We start from the raw sequence: 18,605 nt of genomic DNA, 5'->3' as shown, positions 1-18,605 counted from the left end.
GTCTAAGACCCACTCGTGCCCAGAGGAGCCATGGCCTGCATCTTGGTCTTTGCAGTCTGTGGCTGGAATTGATAAAGCAGGGACTAATAGGAGATCATCCGAACTGAGGTCTTTTTGTAAGACCTGCTTTTCTCAAACAACACCGCCCCTTAAAGCAAAACTCATGCTTTAAGACGCATTCTGCCGACATGAAGTTTGGGGGACGTGCTTGCAGAGGGTGTTCAGAAGGCCTGGCTGTTTCTGAGCAGCTGCGGACAACACTAAGAGGATGCATTCCATGATGTTGAGGAACAGTTTCGGCTTAACCCTCCATTACCCGGAGCCAGGTTGGGAGGGTAAGGGAATTTCTCATGGGGACGGAAAATTAAGAAATAAATCAAGGCTTTGTCTTTGTCTTTTCATTTAGTGGAATAGAAGATGAACTCAGCTGAATTCAGTGAAGATGTAGAAGAAGGTAAAAAAAAAGCTTCTTTTTAAAACATATTTTTAATTTTAATATTTTTTATTAGGTCATACACTCAAATGGTTCAAAATATAAAAAGATACATAATGAAAAATCCGTGGAAAGTCTCCTCCCACGCCTGCTTATCCCCCTCTGCCCGTACACCTGCTCTAAGTATCGTATGTATCTTTCCAGAATTACTTTTTTAAAAGTATCATTTAAAAGATAGTATTTGTTTCTTTCTCTCCGTCTCGGCTCTTTCCCCCCAAAAAGGACCTTAGAACCAGTTTTGAACAAAATGTTCTCGGATCGTGATTTTATTGTATAGCACTAATGTGGTAAGATAAAAACTGCTAGGTTGGAAGGCGCAGTTTTACTGTGACTAGACTTTCTTACCTGGGTGCTAGTGTCAGAGGGCACCCCGCAAACACCCTGCCGCTCAGGGAACCCTGCTAATCTCCCAGCGGCCCAGTGGTCTTTCCCACTGAGCCCTATTTCTTCTCTGCCACAGTTCTAAAAAATAACACAGTGAAAGTGGAGACAGAGGCCGAAGATGCTGCCCTGGACTGCTCAGTGAGTTCCAGGTCTTCCGAGAAGCACCCTCTGGACAGCGTCTTCCCTGCCCTCCAGGATTCCAGCAAGCGAAAGCCGCCGGGCTGCGATGGCCAGCCTGACTCTGTCCCCAGCGTGAAGAGGCGGCGGCTGATTCCCGAGGTGAGGGCCCAGCTCCTTCCGCTGTTCGCTTGGGCTCTGACCCTCTGACTAGATGCTCTGTCTCTCTTCTTGTGAGCGTCCGGGCAACTGCTGAATGCCTGGGCGCGAGAAGGCTTTCATCTCAGCTGTCCCCTCGATGGCTTAGGTTTCTAGAAGGTGACTTCTCCGACTACAATTCTTACCTACATCTGGATTCCTTACGGGGCTAGGGGAGTCTCCACAATGCACCTGCTTTTGAGTTCTTTGTTTTGCTTTGCTCTACAGGGAAAATAAGCACTTGACAGCAAGGACTGTTCATTAAAGCCTACCACATTTTACATAGTATACACTGCACACAGATTCCTTGAAAAGTTGAGGGTTGGGAGGTCTTTTCCCAAGTCAAACTGATCTTTTATGTTAGGAGCACGTGTCCGGTGAATCTTTTTGTGAAGAGAATTCTTTTGTAACATGCCTGTTACCCGCTAACTTATAATTTTATGAATTTGCTTTATTTATTTTTTTTATTTAAAGAAAAATTTTTTTTAAATGTTTGTTTATTTTTGAGAGAGAGGGAGACACAGAATCCAAAGCAGGCTCCAGGCTCCGAGCTGTCAGCACAGAACCCGACGTGGGGCTCGAACCCATGAACCGTGAGATCATGACCTGAGCTGAAATCGGATGCCTAACCAACTGAGCCACCCAGGCGCCCCTGAATTTGCTTTTTTTTTTTAAAAAAAAAAAATCACCTGCTGGTTAGATTGAACCTGGCTGAATTCTAAGAGAGAGAGAGAGAAAATCAAACTGGCCATGGTGGCCCCCTGTAGCAGTCTACAGTCTGGGTGGGAGACAAGACACATACACAGAATACTTAAGACTGAGGAGAGAGAAGCAGCTTTGGGAGATCAGGGGTCTGGCCCAGGACACCTCACCTCCGTGCCTCCCCGTGGACTGGCACAGTATACCTTAAATTCTTAGACATTTTCCCAAGCTCTCCAACCTAGGCACACGGACACACACACACACAGTCTCTCTCTCTCTCTCTCTCTCTCTCTCTCTCTCTCTTTCTCTTTCTTCCTCTCTCTCTCTCTTTGGGGGACCCAAATAGGCATTTCAAGTTCTGCATGTCTGTCCAAAAGAGCCCACGTTTTCAAAGCCTATTATCGTTAGCCAGAACACCATGGGGCATCAGCCTGGGACTCTTTGGGTTGTTACTGTTTTGTTTTAATTTTGCTCTATTAGATGTGAGGGCAAATCCAAATAAATTGGAAATGTATGGATTGTAGAGATGTAATGAATTTTCAATAAGTAAAAACTTTGCTTTTCTATAATTAGCAAAAACAATGAGAGTAAGATTTTCTCCAGCATTTAAATGTAAATGCTTATGTTATAATGAATACCACCCTGCACTCCACATCATGGATCACTGAATGAGACATTTATTTATTTATTTATTTATTTGCACCCCCCCCCCCCCCCGCCCAAAACAGCTTTATTAAGCTATAATTCACATACTATGCAATTCACCAATTTAAATTGTACAATTCAGTGGGTTTTTTGTGTATATTCACAGTGTGGTACAGCTCTTACTATAATAAGTTTAGAATATTTTCATCATCCCACAAAGAACCTCTGTACCAGTCCCTTCCCTTTCCCCTCCTCGAGCACCTGGGAACCACTCATCTACATTCTGTCTCTAGAGGGTTGTCTGTTCTGGGCATTTCATGTAAATGGAATCATAGAATACGTGACCTTTTGTGTGGCTTCTTTTACTTAGCATGTTTTCAAGGTTCGTCCATGCTGTAGCATGTATGAATTCTTCACTCCTTTTTATGGCCAAATAATATCCCCTTGTGGATGTACCACATTTTGTTTATCCATTTAGCACTTGATGGACATTTGGATTGTTTCCCCTTTTTGACTATCATGAATAATATTCCAACAATAAATTTTTAAAAATCTATCATGCCCTGAAAAAAAGTTGAGATTAGTTGAGATTTTTTTTATACCTGTATGAGCTTTTTTTTTTTTTTTTTTTTTTTTGAGTTTATTTATTTATTTTGAAAGAGAGAAAGAAAGAAAGAAAGAGCACAAACAGGGGAGGAGCAGAGAGAGAGGAAGAGAGAGAATTCCAAGCAGGCTCCTCACTGTCAGTGCAGAGCCCGACGCGGGGCTCAAACTCATGAACCGTGAGGTGGTGACCTGAGTCGAGATCAAGAATCGGATGCTTAACCGACTGAGCCACCCAGGCACTCCTATATGAGCATTTTAAACAAAGGATTAATGTAGATATCCCTCCCTTGCCTCTGGCTGCCCAAATCAGTCACTTATTGCATGCCTTTTGACTCTGGGGGAAAGTTCCTTGTGTGGATGGCAGTTTCCAGGAGTACGTAATGATTGAGGATGAAATCTCAGACTCCTAACTGCTGAGATCCGTGCTGGGCGAGTGGAAGCAGTAGTAAGATGGTTAGTAGCATAGCTTGTTAGAGAAACGTGTAACCATTTTTTCTTCTGTTGTATTTTACACCGTAATTTGTTATCCTTCCCCCTAACGATTGCTAGATAGGTGTTTTCTACTTCCTTGTTCTTACAAGTAGTGCTGCATACGTTCCGTATGCATAAAGCTAGTACCCTCTGTGAGCGATTCCGTGTGGGTTAGATGCCCAGAGGTTGTCCTGCAAGTGTCGAGAAGTTTGAGAAGCACTATGTTCAGTTCCTGAAGGAACTGCCAAAGACGCTTCCTTCTGTGGGACACACTACATCTCTGCTTATGATCAATTCTGTACACAACTTCGAGTTGGCCAGTAAAGGCAGAGTTCGAGAAATGAAACACAAAGTTGAGTGTATTGGTTCACTCTTGCCTTGTGACAAACCACCTTAAATCTTAGCAGCTTAAAATCACCACCACCATATTTGTTCACAGTTCTGTGGGTCAGCTGGGGGTTCTGAGTTGGTTTGACCTGATGGGGGGCTAGGTGGTCCGGGATGGCCTCACCCCCCGCCCCCTTTCCCCAAGGCCGCAGGGCTGGTTGCACTGGCTGCAGCTTCCCTTTCTGCACAGTCCCACCCACTGGGAGGCTAGTCCGGGCTTGTGCACGTGGTGTGGAAGAGTTCCCAGGAGCAAGAGAGGCCAAGCTCTGAAGCACAGACACTTTTCACACCTCGGGTTGCATCGCCACGCACGCTAGTGTCCCACTGGCCAGAAAGTCCCGTGGGCCAGTCGAGACACAAGGGTGTAAGTATAGACTCCACTTCTGACGGTAGGCACAGCAAACTCACAGGGATGGGGGAAGTGTTGTGGCCGTTTTGAGAAAAGTTCAGTCCAGTAAGGAACAACAAGCGCTCACAACAGGAAGGAATTCTGACCATGTGTAGGCTGGGTTGTGGCCTTATGGGCGGTCCGAGGTCGTCCCGTTGTCTCCGTGCACAAGTGGAGTCAGTCTTTATCCTTTCGTCCAGTTTTGTTGGAGCGGCATCACAGAGAAGCAGGGCGCGTCTGCGAATTCTTGGGGGCAGAGACGGAGGGAGAAGGTTCTTAGGATCTGTATTTTAGTTGAATCCTTAGTGTGGGAAGCAAGTCAGAAAAGGTTTGGCGTTGGGCTGCGACTCCATCGAGATTCATGGTGGGGGGGCCTCCCTGGACATCACACGAATGACGTGAAGGTTTCAGATGCCTCTCGATTTGGCGAGGCAGCAGGCTTCCAATGGGGCTTTGGGCATCACCCCAAATTCAGACATGTTTGGAGAAAAGGGAACCAAAATATATTTGAATATTTCTAATATGACTTGTTCAATTTACATATTCTAACTGGGCATATATGTTTACTTTTCAATAGATTGGATATAGCGTGAAGTTCTGACGTGTTAGATTTTAGATTGGAAAAGACCTGTTAAGTCCTGGATTTTATTTGGGTGTTTTACGAGTTTTGTTTCTTCTCCTTACTGTGCATAAGATGAGGTTGATACCGTGCACGCTTTCCTATTCTGTAAAAAGAATATATGTAGGTATAAACCTTTTGAAATTCTTGAGCTCCTTGCAGAAATGTGTCATGTGAATTCTGTATTTCCTTTTAAAAGTCTGTGTAAGTTGATGTGTCAATAAATCAATAGCCTTAGAACCTTTGGGAATTTGAAACAATCTATCAGTTTTATGAAATTATAGCATATGTTGATTTTTCAAAATGGCACTAGTCCTAGTTCAGAGTGAATAATGCTTTATGCTTCTCCCCCTGAATTTTCTCTGATCCTTCTTTTTTTTTTTTAATGTTTATTTATTTTTGAGAGAGAGAGCGTAAGCAGGGGAGGGGCAGAGAGAGAGGGAGACACAGAATCTGAAGCAGGCTCCAGGCTCTGAGCTGTCAGCACAGAGCCCGACGCGGGGCTTGAACCCACGAACTGTGAGATCATGACCTGAACCGAAGTTGGACACTCAACTGACTGAGCCACCCAGGCACCCCTTCTCTGATCCTCCTTACATATGTCATCGCTGCTTACAGTGTCATCGCTGCTGGGGGGAGTAAATGCAGCTTTTTTTTTTTTTTTTTTTACCGCCGAGTGAGGCAAGAGGAGCCAGGAGGCCAAAACAAGTGGTAATCCAAAAAAGTGGAAAGGAAGTTCAACAGTTACTGAGTGCCCACTTGACAAATACACCACTCATTATTTAATCCAAATGACAGGCCAGTGATGAGAGAATTTACTAGCTCTACTAGACAGATGAGTCAACTCAGGCATAGAAGTTAAAGTGCCAAGATGCCAGTGGGGCAGGCTTGTTCCTGGTATGAAATACCAGGACTGATTAGACGCACTCCCTGCGTCTGGGAGGCGAGCCCCACCTTCTCTGATCCAGCCCGTAGGAACAGTAAGTAGTTAACTCGGGAGTCAGACGGGGAGAATTCGCTGTGGCCTTTGGTCAGTTACGTGACCTCCCACATCTCAGGGTCCCCCATGGTGATGAGGCATAATACTGCTCATCTCATTGGTTTCTTATGTGTGAGCGAGCCCAGTGCAGGGCTTGTCCCGTGTCAGCCTTCAGAACTGTATATTTGCTGCCTCCCAGCACCCATCTCCAGCTCCCATCCCTTGTGGTCAGTCTTCCTCTGCCTCCCTTCACATTTATCGGAACGAAAGTGGCACAGCATTGCCAAGGGAGGCCATCTGACATCCTTTAGGACACCCCAGGCTGAGCACCCTTGATTCTGAACACCATCCAAGTCAGAACATAGACCACCTTCCATCTTGTCCCCCAACCTCAAAGAAGGGAGGAGGACGAAGGGTGGGGGTAGGATTTGAGCGGTAGCCCTGGTGCCAGAGGTACGTCATATCCAGACTCCCGTCAGTGCTGGTGACTCGTAAGTGACATTTAGTACAGTACTTAGAAGAAATGTAAAACCTCCCTCAAAAAACCTAACAAAAGACTGTATAAAGACTTATTTGGCACCTCCACTGGAAAAGGCTTCATAGCCAAATACAGCAGATGTGGGAGGTGAGTAGCCAACATTTTTATTGGTAATCATCCTTTTGTTCACGGAAGTGGGGGTGATATTCAAGCGCTGTATGCCAGGCAGGCGTTAGCTTTGTTCTGCTGCGGGTTTTTGTTTCTTTGTTTGTTTTTAATTCTAAAGCACCACTGCGTTTTGTTTTTCAATCGGAGAATGGAAATGTCATTTCATTCAGTGCACATTTGCCGCTTACCTCCTGAGTGGTGGAGACTGTGGTACCTGCTGGAGATTCAAAGTCATTTCTGCAGCACCCGTCGCAGATAGGTACCGTGCATTCCCATTTTAATGAGGCTCCGAGAAGTCAGTGCTCTCAAGCCTGCTTGATTTGGACCTGTGCAGTTGAACGCCACAGTTAAGGGGCTGTGGGGTATTTTTAAGATGTTGTGAGAAGCCTTTGAAAATGACCTGCCCTGACAGTTTGCCACCCCCCTGGCCTGTCTCTTCTCCATTGTGATTGCTTCATCTCCCAGGTTCTTATTTCTTCAGGCATCACAGCAATTTCTTCATCCGCTAACAGTGTAAGGATGACCCGAAGGGTAAAAGCCATGAGGTCAGAGACTGTCTAGCTTGTTTCCTGTGTCCCCAGAGCCTTGCACGGTGCCTGCCGGATGCTAGGTACTCAGTGCTCTTTGCTGACTGGCTCTGTGTGGCAGAGAGGTCTGCCAGACCTTATGACTTCATGGTATCTGGTCATTTAATGGTGATGGTGATGATGAAGAGGAAAGTTCTGTTGAAAACGAAAAAGGTAAGCTCCACCTCTGCCTTGGTTATTCATGCCCGGCCCCCTAGGAGTTGATTCACATGGTCTACCCTTGATGCCATATTGATTCTCTACTCTCTACTCTCTGGAAGGCGTGCTGCTTTCTTGGTGTTCCAGTTTGCTGACTCTCTGGGCACCGGTTGGCCACTCATCATTTGTCAGCCTGAATTCAGTGACGGCCTTCAGATTCGGAGTCATATGGGGAAGAAGTTTAATGCTTGAAGGATCTCCACGGTGACCCAGTCCCTGGGGTGTAGCTGGACACGGACATGTGGAATCTCCCCTAAATGGTCTACTTAACGCTCTCTTGGAGCCCAATATCATCCTCTTTTTGCTTATATTCTCCAGCAAGGGATTTGGGCCTTCCCGCTGGAGTCTGAGGGTATTAGCCGTGGAATGAAATGCCCCGACCGCATCCAGGAGATGCTGGCACTGCCGAGCCGAGCTGCGCACAGAGTTCCCATATGGCTGGAAGATGAGCCTCAGAGAATTGGGGACGTGTCAGCCAGACACCCAGTGCCAAGTAGCACAGATTTAAAGATTTCTTGATACTCCTAGACAGCTGAGCAGAGATTTTATCATCAGCGGCAAATGCGGCCAGCCCGTTGTCGCCTTGGCAGCATTTGTGGAATTAATTGGGACACTGAGCTGACAGGACACCAGTGTGGGGATATCTAAGAACGTTGTCTTTAGTGCTTGTGTTGTGTTTTGTGTTGAATTGTGTATCTAAGGTCCCTGGGAGTGAGGAATGTTGCCCTCTACTGGGACTCTAACTTAATTTTTTTTATTCAGGCAAGTTAGCCAAAAATGTTTCTACTGATGGCAGTGTTTCTATCATGCTTAGTAGAAACTGCAATATTTTTATTAATGATCCTGAACAGTGAGAGCTATAGAGGGGATTTCCAGTTCTGATACACTTTGGCCTTCTGCCTGTGTAGGAATGTGGGGGAGTCCAATGACTTCTATTTGTTATTGGTATTCAGGCAATTCACCCAGAAAATTTCCCTTGTACTTACTCTCTACACTGGGTGTTAATTACGGAGATCTCTCTCTAGAACGTGGGTACTTTTGCTGCATGGCATGTGAGTTTCTGGTGATCTCTGCACAGAATCTTACTTTATTTTTTTTATTAAAGAGAGAGAGAGTGTATGAGCAGGGGAGAGGAGCAGAGGGAGGGAGAACGAGAGATGGAGAGAGAGAATCTTAAGCACCTGAGCCAAAATCAAGAGTTGGATGCTCAACCAACTGAGCCACCCAGGTGCCCCCAAAATCCTATTTTAAATGTATTAGTGGGATCACTTGTAAAGCAAAGACCCTTTTTCTAAAATCACTCCTAACGTATTTATGATTTTTTTAATGATTGCCATTAGAAACTCAAATTCCTCTATATTGGTTAAACCTCATGGTAATTTCATGATCCATAGGACTTCCAAAATTATTTTGGTGTAATTGAATTTAATGGTGAATAAGTTGCTAAAATCTAATTTACAGCCTACAGGAATTAGCAAATAAGGCAGTTTGAATTTATTAGGGCCGTGCTTTTCAGCGGTGTGCAGTTGTAAATAAATTCACCTCGTAGAGAAACAGAACTCACGTACATGGATTTGTATGTAAATGTACAGACACAGAAACAAAGCAAAACTTTCCCGAATTTACTTACTATGTGCAGTGCACTCTGATATTTTCTATTCTATTTTCTTTTTTTTCCCTCCTCCCTTCCTTTTTTTTTTTTTTTTTTTTTTTTTTCTTCTGCCTTTCCTCAATCTTTCTCCCTTCTTATGCTGGTCATGACCCACCAAAAGAACTTCATCATTTAACTAATGGGTCATGACCCACAGTTTCAATTCCACTCCAGTGTTGGAGTGAACACTTTCCTCTCCATCTCTTCCTTTCTTCAAGTTTATGATGTGTGTGTGTGGCTTCCTCCCTGCCTCCCTCCCTTCAGAATCCTTTGCTCTCTGTCTGATAGCAGAGCAAAATTGCTGTAAAGAGCTTCAAACCCCACCTTCAGCTCTGATGTCCTGTGCTCCTCCCCCGCCCCCAGTCTTTAGGACAAACAGACCTCTAAGAAGTGCCTTCCATGAGTGACTAACCCTGATGCATTATAGGAAAGTCCTCCTTTTGTTTACTGCTTGAGAGTAATCATTACAACTAGTTTAATAAAAAGCCCACTGTGTTACCTCTGCTCTGGTTTGGGAATATCACTGCTTAATAATAATTATATTCTAACAATGAATATTTATTAAGCACTTACTGTGATTCAGACAGGGCTCAGTGCTTTCTGTACATTATCTCGTTAAGTCTTCATAACTACCCTGTGAGACATACCATTATTTATCCCTGAGGTACTAGAAGCTGAGGCATGAAAAATCATTTGATTTGGCCAAGGTCACAGAGGACAGCGCAAGCCGAGATCTTATCCACGCTTTTATATCTCTCTACAGACATGTTATTCATAAAGCTAGTGGCCTATCTGAACAGCTCCTTTTTTGAAAGCACGTATTTGAGAATCTTAGAACACCTTGCCCTGTTTTAACCGTCCGTGCTTGTGGCTGACAAACATTCATTGAGCAATTCTGTGTCCCAGGCATTTTGCAAGGCACTGGGTGGGGGTAGACTCAGGAATGACATGGTCCTATCATGTAACAATCATACAGTGTGATGACGATGGGGGGCAGCTTGGTGAAGAGACCCCAGCAGGGAGAGGGGCAGGCGGCAGGTCCTTCACGGTAGGCTTCTCCCACCCCAGTGGCTCCTGGTCCTCTGTTCCTGAGAAGCATGGGTTGGAGGAGGAGGGCCAGGCCAGGTGCCTTTGACCCTTCATTACATTATGCAAACAAACCTTGAAGAAAGTATTGGCCAGCTCCATGGGATAATTATAACCCTTATAAGAATTCCTCTATCTTCAGGGGCTCCTGGGTGGCTCAGTCAGTTAAGAGTCTGACTCTTGATCTCGGCTCAGGTCATGAGCTCACGGTTCTTGAGATGGAGCCTCCGAGTCCGGCTCTGTGCTGGCAGTACGGATTCTGCCTCTCTCTCTCTCTCTCTCTCTCTCTCTCTCAAAATTAAATAAACTTAAAAAAAAAAGAATTTTTCTATCTTCAGGTTCTTACAGAGTAGAGTAGCTTTTCTTTTGCATTGTTGTTATCAACAGAGGCAGGCAAAAAATGAATCTTACTTACTGTAATGTGAGTCAGATTATTCCATTATCCACAAGAGAAGATCCATATATTTAAATGAAATATAACTTGTGGGTGGCTTAGAAGGATCAAAGTTTTATATGTTTATGTGGCCTTATTGCTCTCTTTTCACCTTAGACCTACCTACCTATATATTGCCCACATGCCATTGCAAATCTAGCCTCTCGAGATTGTCTCTTTTCCCTACCCTTTTCAGGCTACAAGAGAAAAACACATCATGTACTGTTTGAGATTGTCTCTTTTCCCTACCCTTTTCAGGCTACAAGAGAAAAACACATCATGTACTGTTTTGTGCTGGCATTAGTTACTTGAAGTCCTACAAATGACATTGAATCTGCCTGGGTGAGACAAACTGAGAGCAGACACGGTCTTCCAGGCCTCTGCTACTCAGAGAGGACCAACAGTACCTGGGAGCTTTTTAGAAAGGCAGGCCCAGGGGAGCCTGGCTGGCTTGGTCAGAAGAGCACGCAACTCTTTTTTTTTTTTTTTTTTTTTTTTTTTTTTTTTTTTTTTTTTTTTTTTAATTTTTTTTTTTTTCAACATTTTTTATTTATTTTTGGGACAGAGAGAGACAGAGCATGAACGGGGGAGGGGCAGAGAGAGAGGGAGACACAGAATCGGAAACAGGCTCCAGGCTCCGAGCCATCAGCCCAGAGCCTGACGCGGGGCTCGAACTCACGGACCGCGAGATCGTGACCTGGCTGAAGTCGGACGCTTAACCGACTGCGCCACCCAGGCGCCCCAAAGCACGCAACTCTTGATCTCGGGGTCATGAGTTTGAGCCCCACATTGGATGTAGAGATTACTAAAACAATAAATAAACTTAAAAAAAAAAATTAGAGGAAATGCAGGTTCAGGGACCAGAATCTGCATTGTAACAAGGTCCCGGGTGATTCACATGTATATTAGAGTTTCTGAAGCCCTGGCCTAGGCCACCCTACACTAACCATATTTTTCCCTGGGTGTGAAGCATCCAAAGGATGGACTTTGTTCTTCTCAGTTCTGCAGTTGCTGGGGGCACACATCTGTCAGTAACAGCAAACACTTTGTGCTTCGGCCCTGCGTGTTCCTGTGACACCTACCAGTGTTCACCAGTTAGCTCTTCTGCTCGATTAAACCCTCAAAAATGTATTCCAGTAAGTCTGGGGGTCAAGTTTAACATTTGTCGAAAACAGGTTAAGTTGGGAATGAACTACAACGAATGGCACAATACATAAAGCCTACCCATTTGATACTTTCTGACATATGTGTATGCCAGTGAGGCTATCACCATGATCAAGATAATAAACAGGAATCACCCAATACCTTAAAGTTTCGATGTGCCACTTTGCATCTTTCCTTCACCCCCAGGTGACCACTAATCTGCTTTCTGTCATCATTGGTAGGTAAGTTTGTGTTTCTGAACACATGATTCCGAATGGAATCATACAGCATGGCCTCTTTTGTTTAGCTTCTTTTTTTTTTTTAACTGTTTTCTTTTTTAAAAAAATACTTATTTTGAGAGAGAGAGAGACAGCGAGAGAGCGCACATGCGTGCACACACAGACTGCAAACGAGCGAGGCAGGGGCAGAGAGAGAGGAGAGAGAGAATCCCAAGCAGGCTCCGCACTGTCGGTATAAAGCCCTATGTGGGGCTCAAGTTCACAAACCATGAGACCGTGACCCTCTGAACCAAAATCAAGAATCAGATAGTTAACTGACTGAGCTACCCAGGCTCCCCTGTCTGGCTTCTTTTAGCATAATTATTTTGAGACTCCTCATGAGTAGTAGTACATGTATGAGTTCTGTTGCTGAGTAGTATTCCGTTCTATGAATATAGCACAGTTTGTTTATCTGTATACTTGTTGATAAAATTTTGGGTTTCCAGCTTTGGACTCTTTACAAATAGGGCTGCCATGAACATTTGTGTACAAATCTCTGTGTGATTAACTGCTTTCTTTTTCCTTGGTAAATAAATATCTAGGAATGAAATACCCAAGTCGTATGGGCCATGTATATTTATCTTTTTAAGAAACTACCAATTGTTATGCCATATCATACCCCCCACCAGCAGTATGGGAGGGCTTCAGTTCCTTTACATTTTCCAGCGCTTGGTATTGTCTTTTTGTTTGTACCCATTTTGGTAGGAGTGATGAGGTATCTCCGAGTGGGTTTTAACTTGCCTGCTACTAATAAGCATCTTTTTACACACTTATTTGCTATTTATATATGTTGTTCGAAGTGGCTATTGAAATCATTAATTGAGTTGTATGTCATTGAGTGAGAGTTCTTTATGGATTCTGGATTAAGCTCCTTTATCAGATAGATGGCTTGCCAATACATCTTCCAATGTGAGCTGTTTTTCTTTCTTTTAATATTGTCTTTTAAGGAGCAAAAGTTTTTGTGGTTTTGATGAAGTCCAGTTTGTCAATTTTTTTCTCTTACGGATTGTGCTTGTGGTGTCATGTCTAAGAAATATTTGCCTAAACCAAGGTCATAAAGGATTTCTCTTATGTCTTCTTCTAGAAGTGTTTGAATTTTAAATTAGGTTTTACATTTACACCCACAATCCACTTTAAGTTAATTTTTTTTTACATGGTTGCGTGTAGGCTGGAAGTTTTTGTTTGTTTTGGCATATGTATGTCCAGCTGTTCAGCATCATTTGTTGAAAGACTGTCCTTCCTCTCCTGAATCTCCTTGGGGCCTGTGTTGAAAATCACTCGTCCACATATACGTAAATAAGCCTCTTGGCCTGTCCAGGGCCTGGCAGCACGGGAGACCACCGGTGAAAGCAGCAAGCACTCTGGGTTCCCAGATGGCCAGGGTGATGGCTGTCTGGCCGTGGAGGTTGGACTCAGGCTTTGGGGTCTTTAAAGGGTATCTGGAGCTTGCCCTGGGAGTCCTGCAACAGTGGACTTGACGAGTGTCCCTGCTATCCTTGGGTGAGTTGAGGAAATCATTCCTGAAAGTCAATTTGGTAGGGTTTAATTCTCTCACTGTCCTTTGCTGAGCAAGGCTGGATAGTACATGGCAAGTACCCTTGTAGATACATAGGAGAGGCATTAATTCATTATGTGCGGTGGCTGCCTTAAGACATCAGGGCTTACTTGTCTCCTACAATCTGCTTGAGAAGGGCCGCTGGACCAACGGGAGACGGTGACTTAGAAACCTGGGCGAGCCCATCACGTCATGGAATCCACAGTTGCACAGGCCCCGGGACAGTTCTGGGCCAGCCCTTTTCCGGTCTGAGATAAGATGTCATTCCAGGTGGTGGTAGAGTTGCAGCAGACCCCAGTTCTCCTGCGCATACATACCACTGTGCACCTCGGGAGCCATCTGGAGTGGAGACGCCTGTTCTCCTAGAGGCTGTGGACTGGAAGACATGCCGCTGCCTTCTGGAGCTGCTGTGGGCAGGAGTCCTTATGCCTGCCTGAGAGCAGATGGAGGCCCGGGTCAGTGAGGTGACCTCAGGGGCTTCTCTAGTCCTTGTGGCGTCTCCTGCCCCCAGCAGCACTGTTGCCCCTCAGGCCCTGTGTGCAGGAAGTGCAGCACCGGAGTCCTGCAGGAAGCTGACTTTTTCCAGGTCCAGCCCGAGCCTCTCTTAGGAAGCAGGAAGAGCAAGCTGTTTTGGCACAGGGGTGCAGGTTTGTGTTAGCTGTGCGTTCCCAGACCAGCAGAGTGAATAGGGGCGAGGGCGGTGCTTTCTCGCGTGCTTCCAAGATTGACCTTGGCACCTCCGTGTGACCGAGACCTGCGTTTCATGTAGTAAACCGGAACACCCTAACACGGTGTTTGTTTTCCAGGCGCTCCTAGCAGGCATGCGGAACCGGGAGAACTGCTCGCCCTGCCAGGGCAACGGAGAGCAGGCCAGCAGGGGCAAGAACTTGGGCTCCGCGTGGCCCGGCGAGGAGGAGCCCTGTGGCGAGGTGACCACCCCCTCTTACAAGAAGCCTCTGTATGGCATCTCGCACAAGATCATGGAGAAGAAGAACCCTCCCGCCGGGGACATGCTCAACACGTACGAGCTCTTCGAGAAGGCAAACTCCAGCAACAGCCCCTCGCCGCTGCGGCTCCTGAACGAGCCGCAGAAGCGGGACTGTGGCAGCGCCGCAGCGGCCACCGACGGTGACCCCAACATCTACTTTCTGATCCAGAAGATGTTCTACATGCTCAACACGCTGTCCTCCAACATGTCCCAGTTGCACAGCAAGGTGGACCTGCTCTCCCTGGAGGTGAGCCGCATCAAGAAGCAGGTGAGCCCCACCGAGATGGTGGCCAAGTTCCAGCCGCCCCCGGAGTACCAGCTCACGGCGGCCGAGCTCAAGCAGATCGTGGACCAGAGCCTGTCGGGCGGTGACCTGGCCTGCCGCCTGCTGGTGCAGCTCTTCCCCGAGCTGTTCAGCGACGTGGACTTCTCCCGCGGCTGCAGTGCCTGTGGCTTCGCGGCCAAGCGGAAGCTGGAGTCGCTGCACCTGCAGCTCATCCGCAACTACGTGGAGGTCTACTACCCCTCGGTGAAGGACACGGCCGTGTGGCAGGCCGAGTGTCTGCCCCAGCTGAACGACTTCTTCAGCCGCTTCTGGGCGCAGCGGGAGATGGAGGACAGCCAGCCCGGCGGCCAGGTCCCCGGCTTCTTTGAGGCCGAGCAGGTGGACGCCGGCCACTTCCTGGACAACAAGGACCAGGAGGAGGCCCTGTCCCTGGACCGGAGCAGCACCATCGCCTCCGACCACGTGGTGGACACGCAGGACCTCACCGAGTTCCTGGACGAAGCGTCGTCCCCCGGCGAGTTCGCCGTCTTCCTTCTCCACCGGCTCTTCCCCGAGCTCTTCGACCACCGGAAGCTGGGCGAGCAGTACAGCTGCTACGGGGACGGGGGCAAGCAGGAGCTGGACCCGCAGAGGCTGCAGATCATCCGCAACTACACGGAGATCTACTTCCCCGACATGCAGGAGGAGGAGGCCTGGCTGCAGCAGTGCGCCCAGCGCCTCAACGATGAGCTCGAGGGCCTGGCGCTGGATGGGGGCAGCGAGGGCGAGCCCGCGCGGGACGACTGCTACGACTCCTCCAGCCTGCCGGACGACATCTCCGTGGTCAAGGTGGAAGACAGCTTCGAGGGCGAGCGGCCCGGCCGGCGCTCCAAGAAGATCTGGCTGGTGCCCATCGACTTCGACAAGCTGGAGATCCCGCAGCCCGACTTCGAGGTGCCGGGCGCCGACTGCCTGCTCAGCAAGGAGCAGCTGCGCAGCATCTACGAGAGCAGCCTGTCCATCGGCAACTTCGCCTCGCGCCTGCTGGTGCACCTCTTCCCCGAGCTCTTCACGCACGAGAACCTGCGCAAGCAGTACAACTGCAGCGGCTCGCTGGGCAAGAAGCAGCTGGACCCGTCGCGCATCAAGCTCATCCGCCACTACGTGCAGCTGCTCTACCCCCGCGCCAAGAACGACCGCGTGTGGACGCTGGAGTTCGTGGGCAAGCTGGACGAGCGCTGCCGGCGCCGGGACACTGAGCAGCGGCGCTCCTACCAGCAGCAGCGCAAGGTGCACGTGCCGGGCCCCGAGTGCAGGGACCTGGCGAGCTATGCAATCAACCCCGAGAGGTTCCGAGAGGAGTTTGAGGGGCCCCCGCTGCCGCCCGAGAGAAGCAGCAAGGACTTCTGCAAGATCCCCCTGGACGAGCTGGTGGTCCCCTCGCCCGACTTCCCGGTGCCTTCACCGTACCTGCTGTCGGACAAGGAGGTGCGTGAGATCGTGCAGCAGAGCCTCTCCGTGGGCAACTTCGCCGCCCGGCTCCTGGTCAGGCTCTTTCCGGAACTCTTCACCGCCGAGAACCTCCGGCTGCAGTACAACCACTCCGGCGCCTGCAACAAGAAGCAGCTGGATCCGACGCGGCTGCGGCTCATCCGGCATTACGTGGAGGCCGTCTACCCGGTGGAGAAGATGGAGGAGGTGTGGCACTACGAGTGTATCCCCAGCATCGACGAGCGGTGCCGCCGCCCCAACAGGAAAAAGTGCGACATCCTGAAGAAAGCCAAGAAAGTGGAGAAGTGACGGGCGCCCCGGGGACTGAGCGTTCTTTTGGAGCAGTGAATGGTATCCACAGACACGCACCTTATGTCAGTGGGGAGTGGCTTACTACATTTGCACACGTAAACACCACCCAACCACAGGAAAGAAGCCTTGCGTTCGGTCTCTCCTGCTCACGACTTTTGTCTTGTGCCCCAGTGGTGCCGCAGGAGTTGGGGAGAGCTGAGCCGTGAGAGTAGAGAGGCCTCAGGAGTGGTTCTCTCCTGGGCTGTGTCCCCCCACCCCCCTGCAATTTCAGATGCATATTCAGCAACTCTCTTGTTCCTCTGCCCACATTTTACATCTTCCATTTTTATCAAACAATTTTTTTAATTAAAAAGAAACCCTTTTTAAAAAAAAAATCATTGGGCTCTTTGGGGGCCATTTTACTTAGAAAAAATATCTTTTAAATATTTGAGATGAAGTACTGTAAGATGACTTCAGTTGCTGGGATTTTTTTTTTTTTTTTAAGATGGTTTCAGATTTATGAAATTTTTACAAGTGCCATGTTCATGCATGATGGCCAATAATAGCTTCAGGTGGCACAGAGACCAATTTTCCTGACCTTGTCTTTTACATCTGATTTTAGAAGGATCAAGATGCCCCCTGGATGGCAGTAGAAGGGATGGAATAGTGTGATGTCCTTTCCCACCATGGTCGTGTTCTCCCTTCCACTGTGGTGCTGAGGAAGGGGCCTCACACGGCCTGGCCTGTTTGTAGTTGCCATGTGGGTAGAATGTCGTGCTCACTCTCTGTAGACGAGAACACTGGATGATGATGATGATGATGATGATGATGATGATATGAATGTAGATAGACGTGGAAACACGTACACAATGTCATTTGAGCTGTGTCCTTCCACTGCCCCCTTCCCTCTCTACACAAGGATGCTGTTTGGAGGGGCAGACACATTTCCTTGGAAAACAGTCTGTGTGGGTGTTTAGCTTCTTGTTTGATTTAAGGATGGGCCCCTTTGGGCTCACCAAAGCTGTTTACTTTCCGTGTATGTATCTGTGTGACACCCAGGTTCTGGGAGCTGTCTGGTGGTCTCACCACACCTCAGTGTTAGCCCCTCCGGTCGGTAGCACATCCTTGTTCCTCAGGGCAAGCCCAGGCCTCGGGCCCTCTTGGGGATATTTGGCATTGGAAGGTCACAGGTCATTCAAATGGGGCTCCCCTGTCCCTTGCCAGAGTCCACTCAGTTGTCCCCTCGGGCCCCCTAGGAGCTCTGCCGCCCTACACCTGGCCAGTCACTTGGCCTCGGAGTAAGACATCTCTTCTCCTCACTGGTTGGGAAGGCCAGACGGCTCCGGGCCAGTGGCATACTCTCCAGGACTACCAATCGGGAAATTCCCCAGCACGTAAAGTCCTGAAAAACAATACCTTTACCTACCTGACTTTGGGGTCCCAATCCCTACGAGGGAAAGGAGACAATGTAACCCAAGCTGAATACATCCTACCAGAAACTCGGAAAATGAACTGAATCACACAGGGTAGTCATAAAACCCTTGTGGGATGTTGCTGATTGAATAGCCTAGTGGCTTAATGTTTTGCTACCTTAAAATGCAGAAGTAATCGAAACAATCTGTGAATTTTCTTTATACAACCGATAAGGACTTCAGTTCCGGTGGCTATTTGACGTAATTTTGCCTACACCCGGAGGGCTTTTTTTTTTTTTTTTTTTTTTAATGACAAGATTTTGAGCAATGTAAAGTTGCTGATCTAACTTTAGTAAATTCGCTTTTAAATGTCACTTACAGATTATTTCTGTTGAAACTGCAGCCCTAAATTATTGCAATTTAGAAATGCACAGGGACTTAAGGACTCTCTCACCTACACCCACACCCACCCACACGTGCACATACATTTTCTTCCTAGGAAACAACTTAAGTGGGATGAAGGGGGCCTATAGGAATAACAAGCTCAGCCTCTTTGTGCCTGGAAAGAAGGGACTAGAGCATCCAGGAAACT

At 47.6% G+C, this 18,605-nt stretch overlaps 1 protein-coding gene across 1 annotated transcript; it reads left to right on the top strand.

The window, feature by feature from the left end:
- Positions 1-901: 901 nt before the first annotated feature.
- On the top strand, positions 902-17,425 carry BEND3 (BEN domain containing 3; the record flags this gene model as incomplete). Its single annotated transcript, XM_049654651.1, has 2 exons — positions 902-1,156; positions 14,373-17,425. Coding segments are annotated over 2 exons (2,502 nt in total), but the record flags the coding sequence as incomplete, so codon positions are not given.
- Between the last annotated feature and the right edge of the window lie 1,180 nt (positions 17,426-18,605).

The sequence above is a fragment of the Panthera uncia genome, assembly GCF_023721935.1.
Source record: "Panthera uncia isolate 11264 chromosome B2 unlocalized genomic scaffold, Puncia_PCG_1.0 HiC_scaffold_24, whole genome shotgun sequence".
NCBI classification, from domain to species: domain Eukaryota; kingdom Metazoa; phylum Chordata; class Mammalia; order Carnivora; family Felidae; genus Panthera; species Panthera uncia.
Note: the sequence above shows the minus strand (reverse complement) of the source record. Positions and strands in the feature narration are given on the sequence as shown.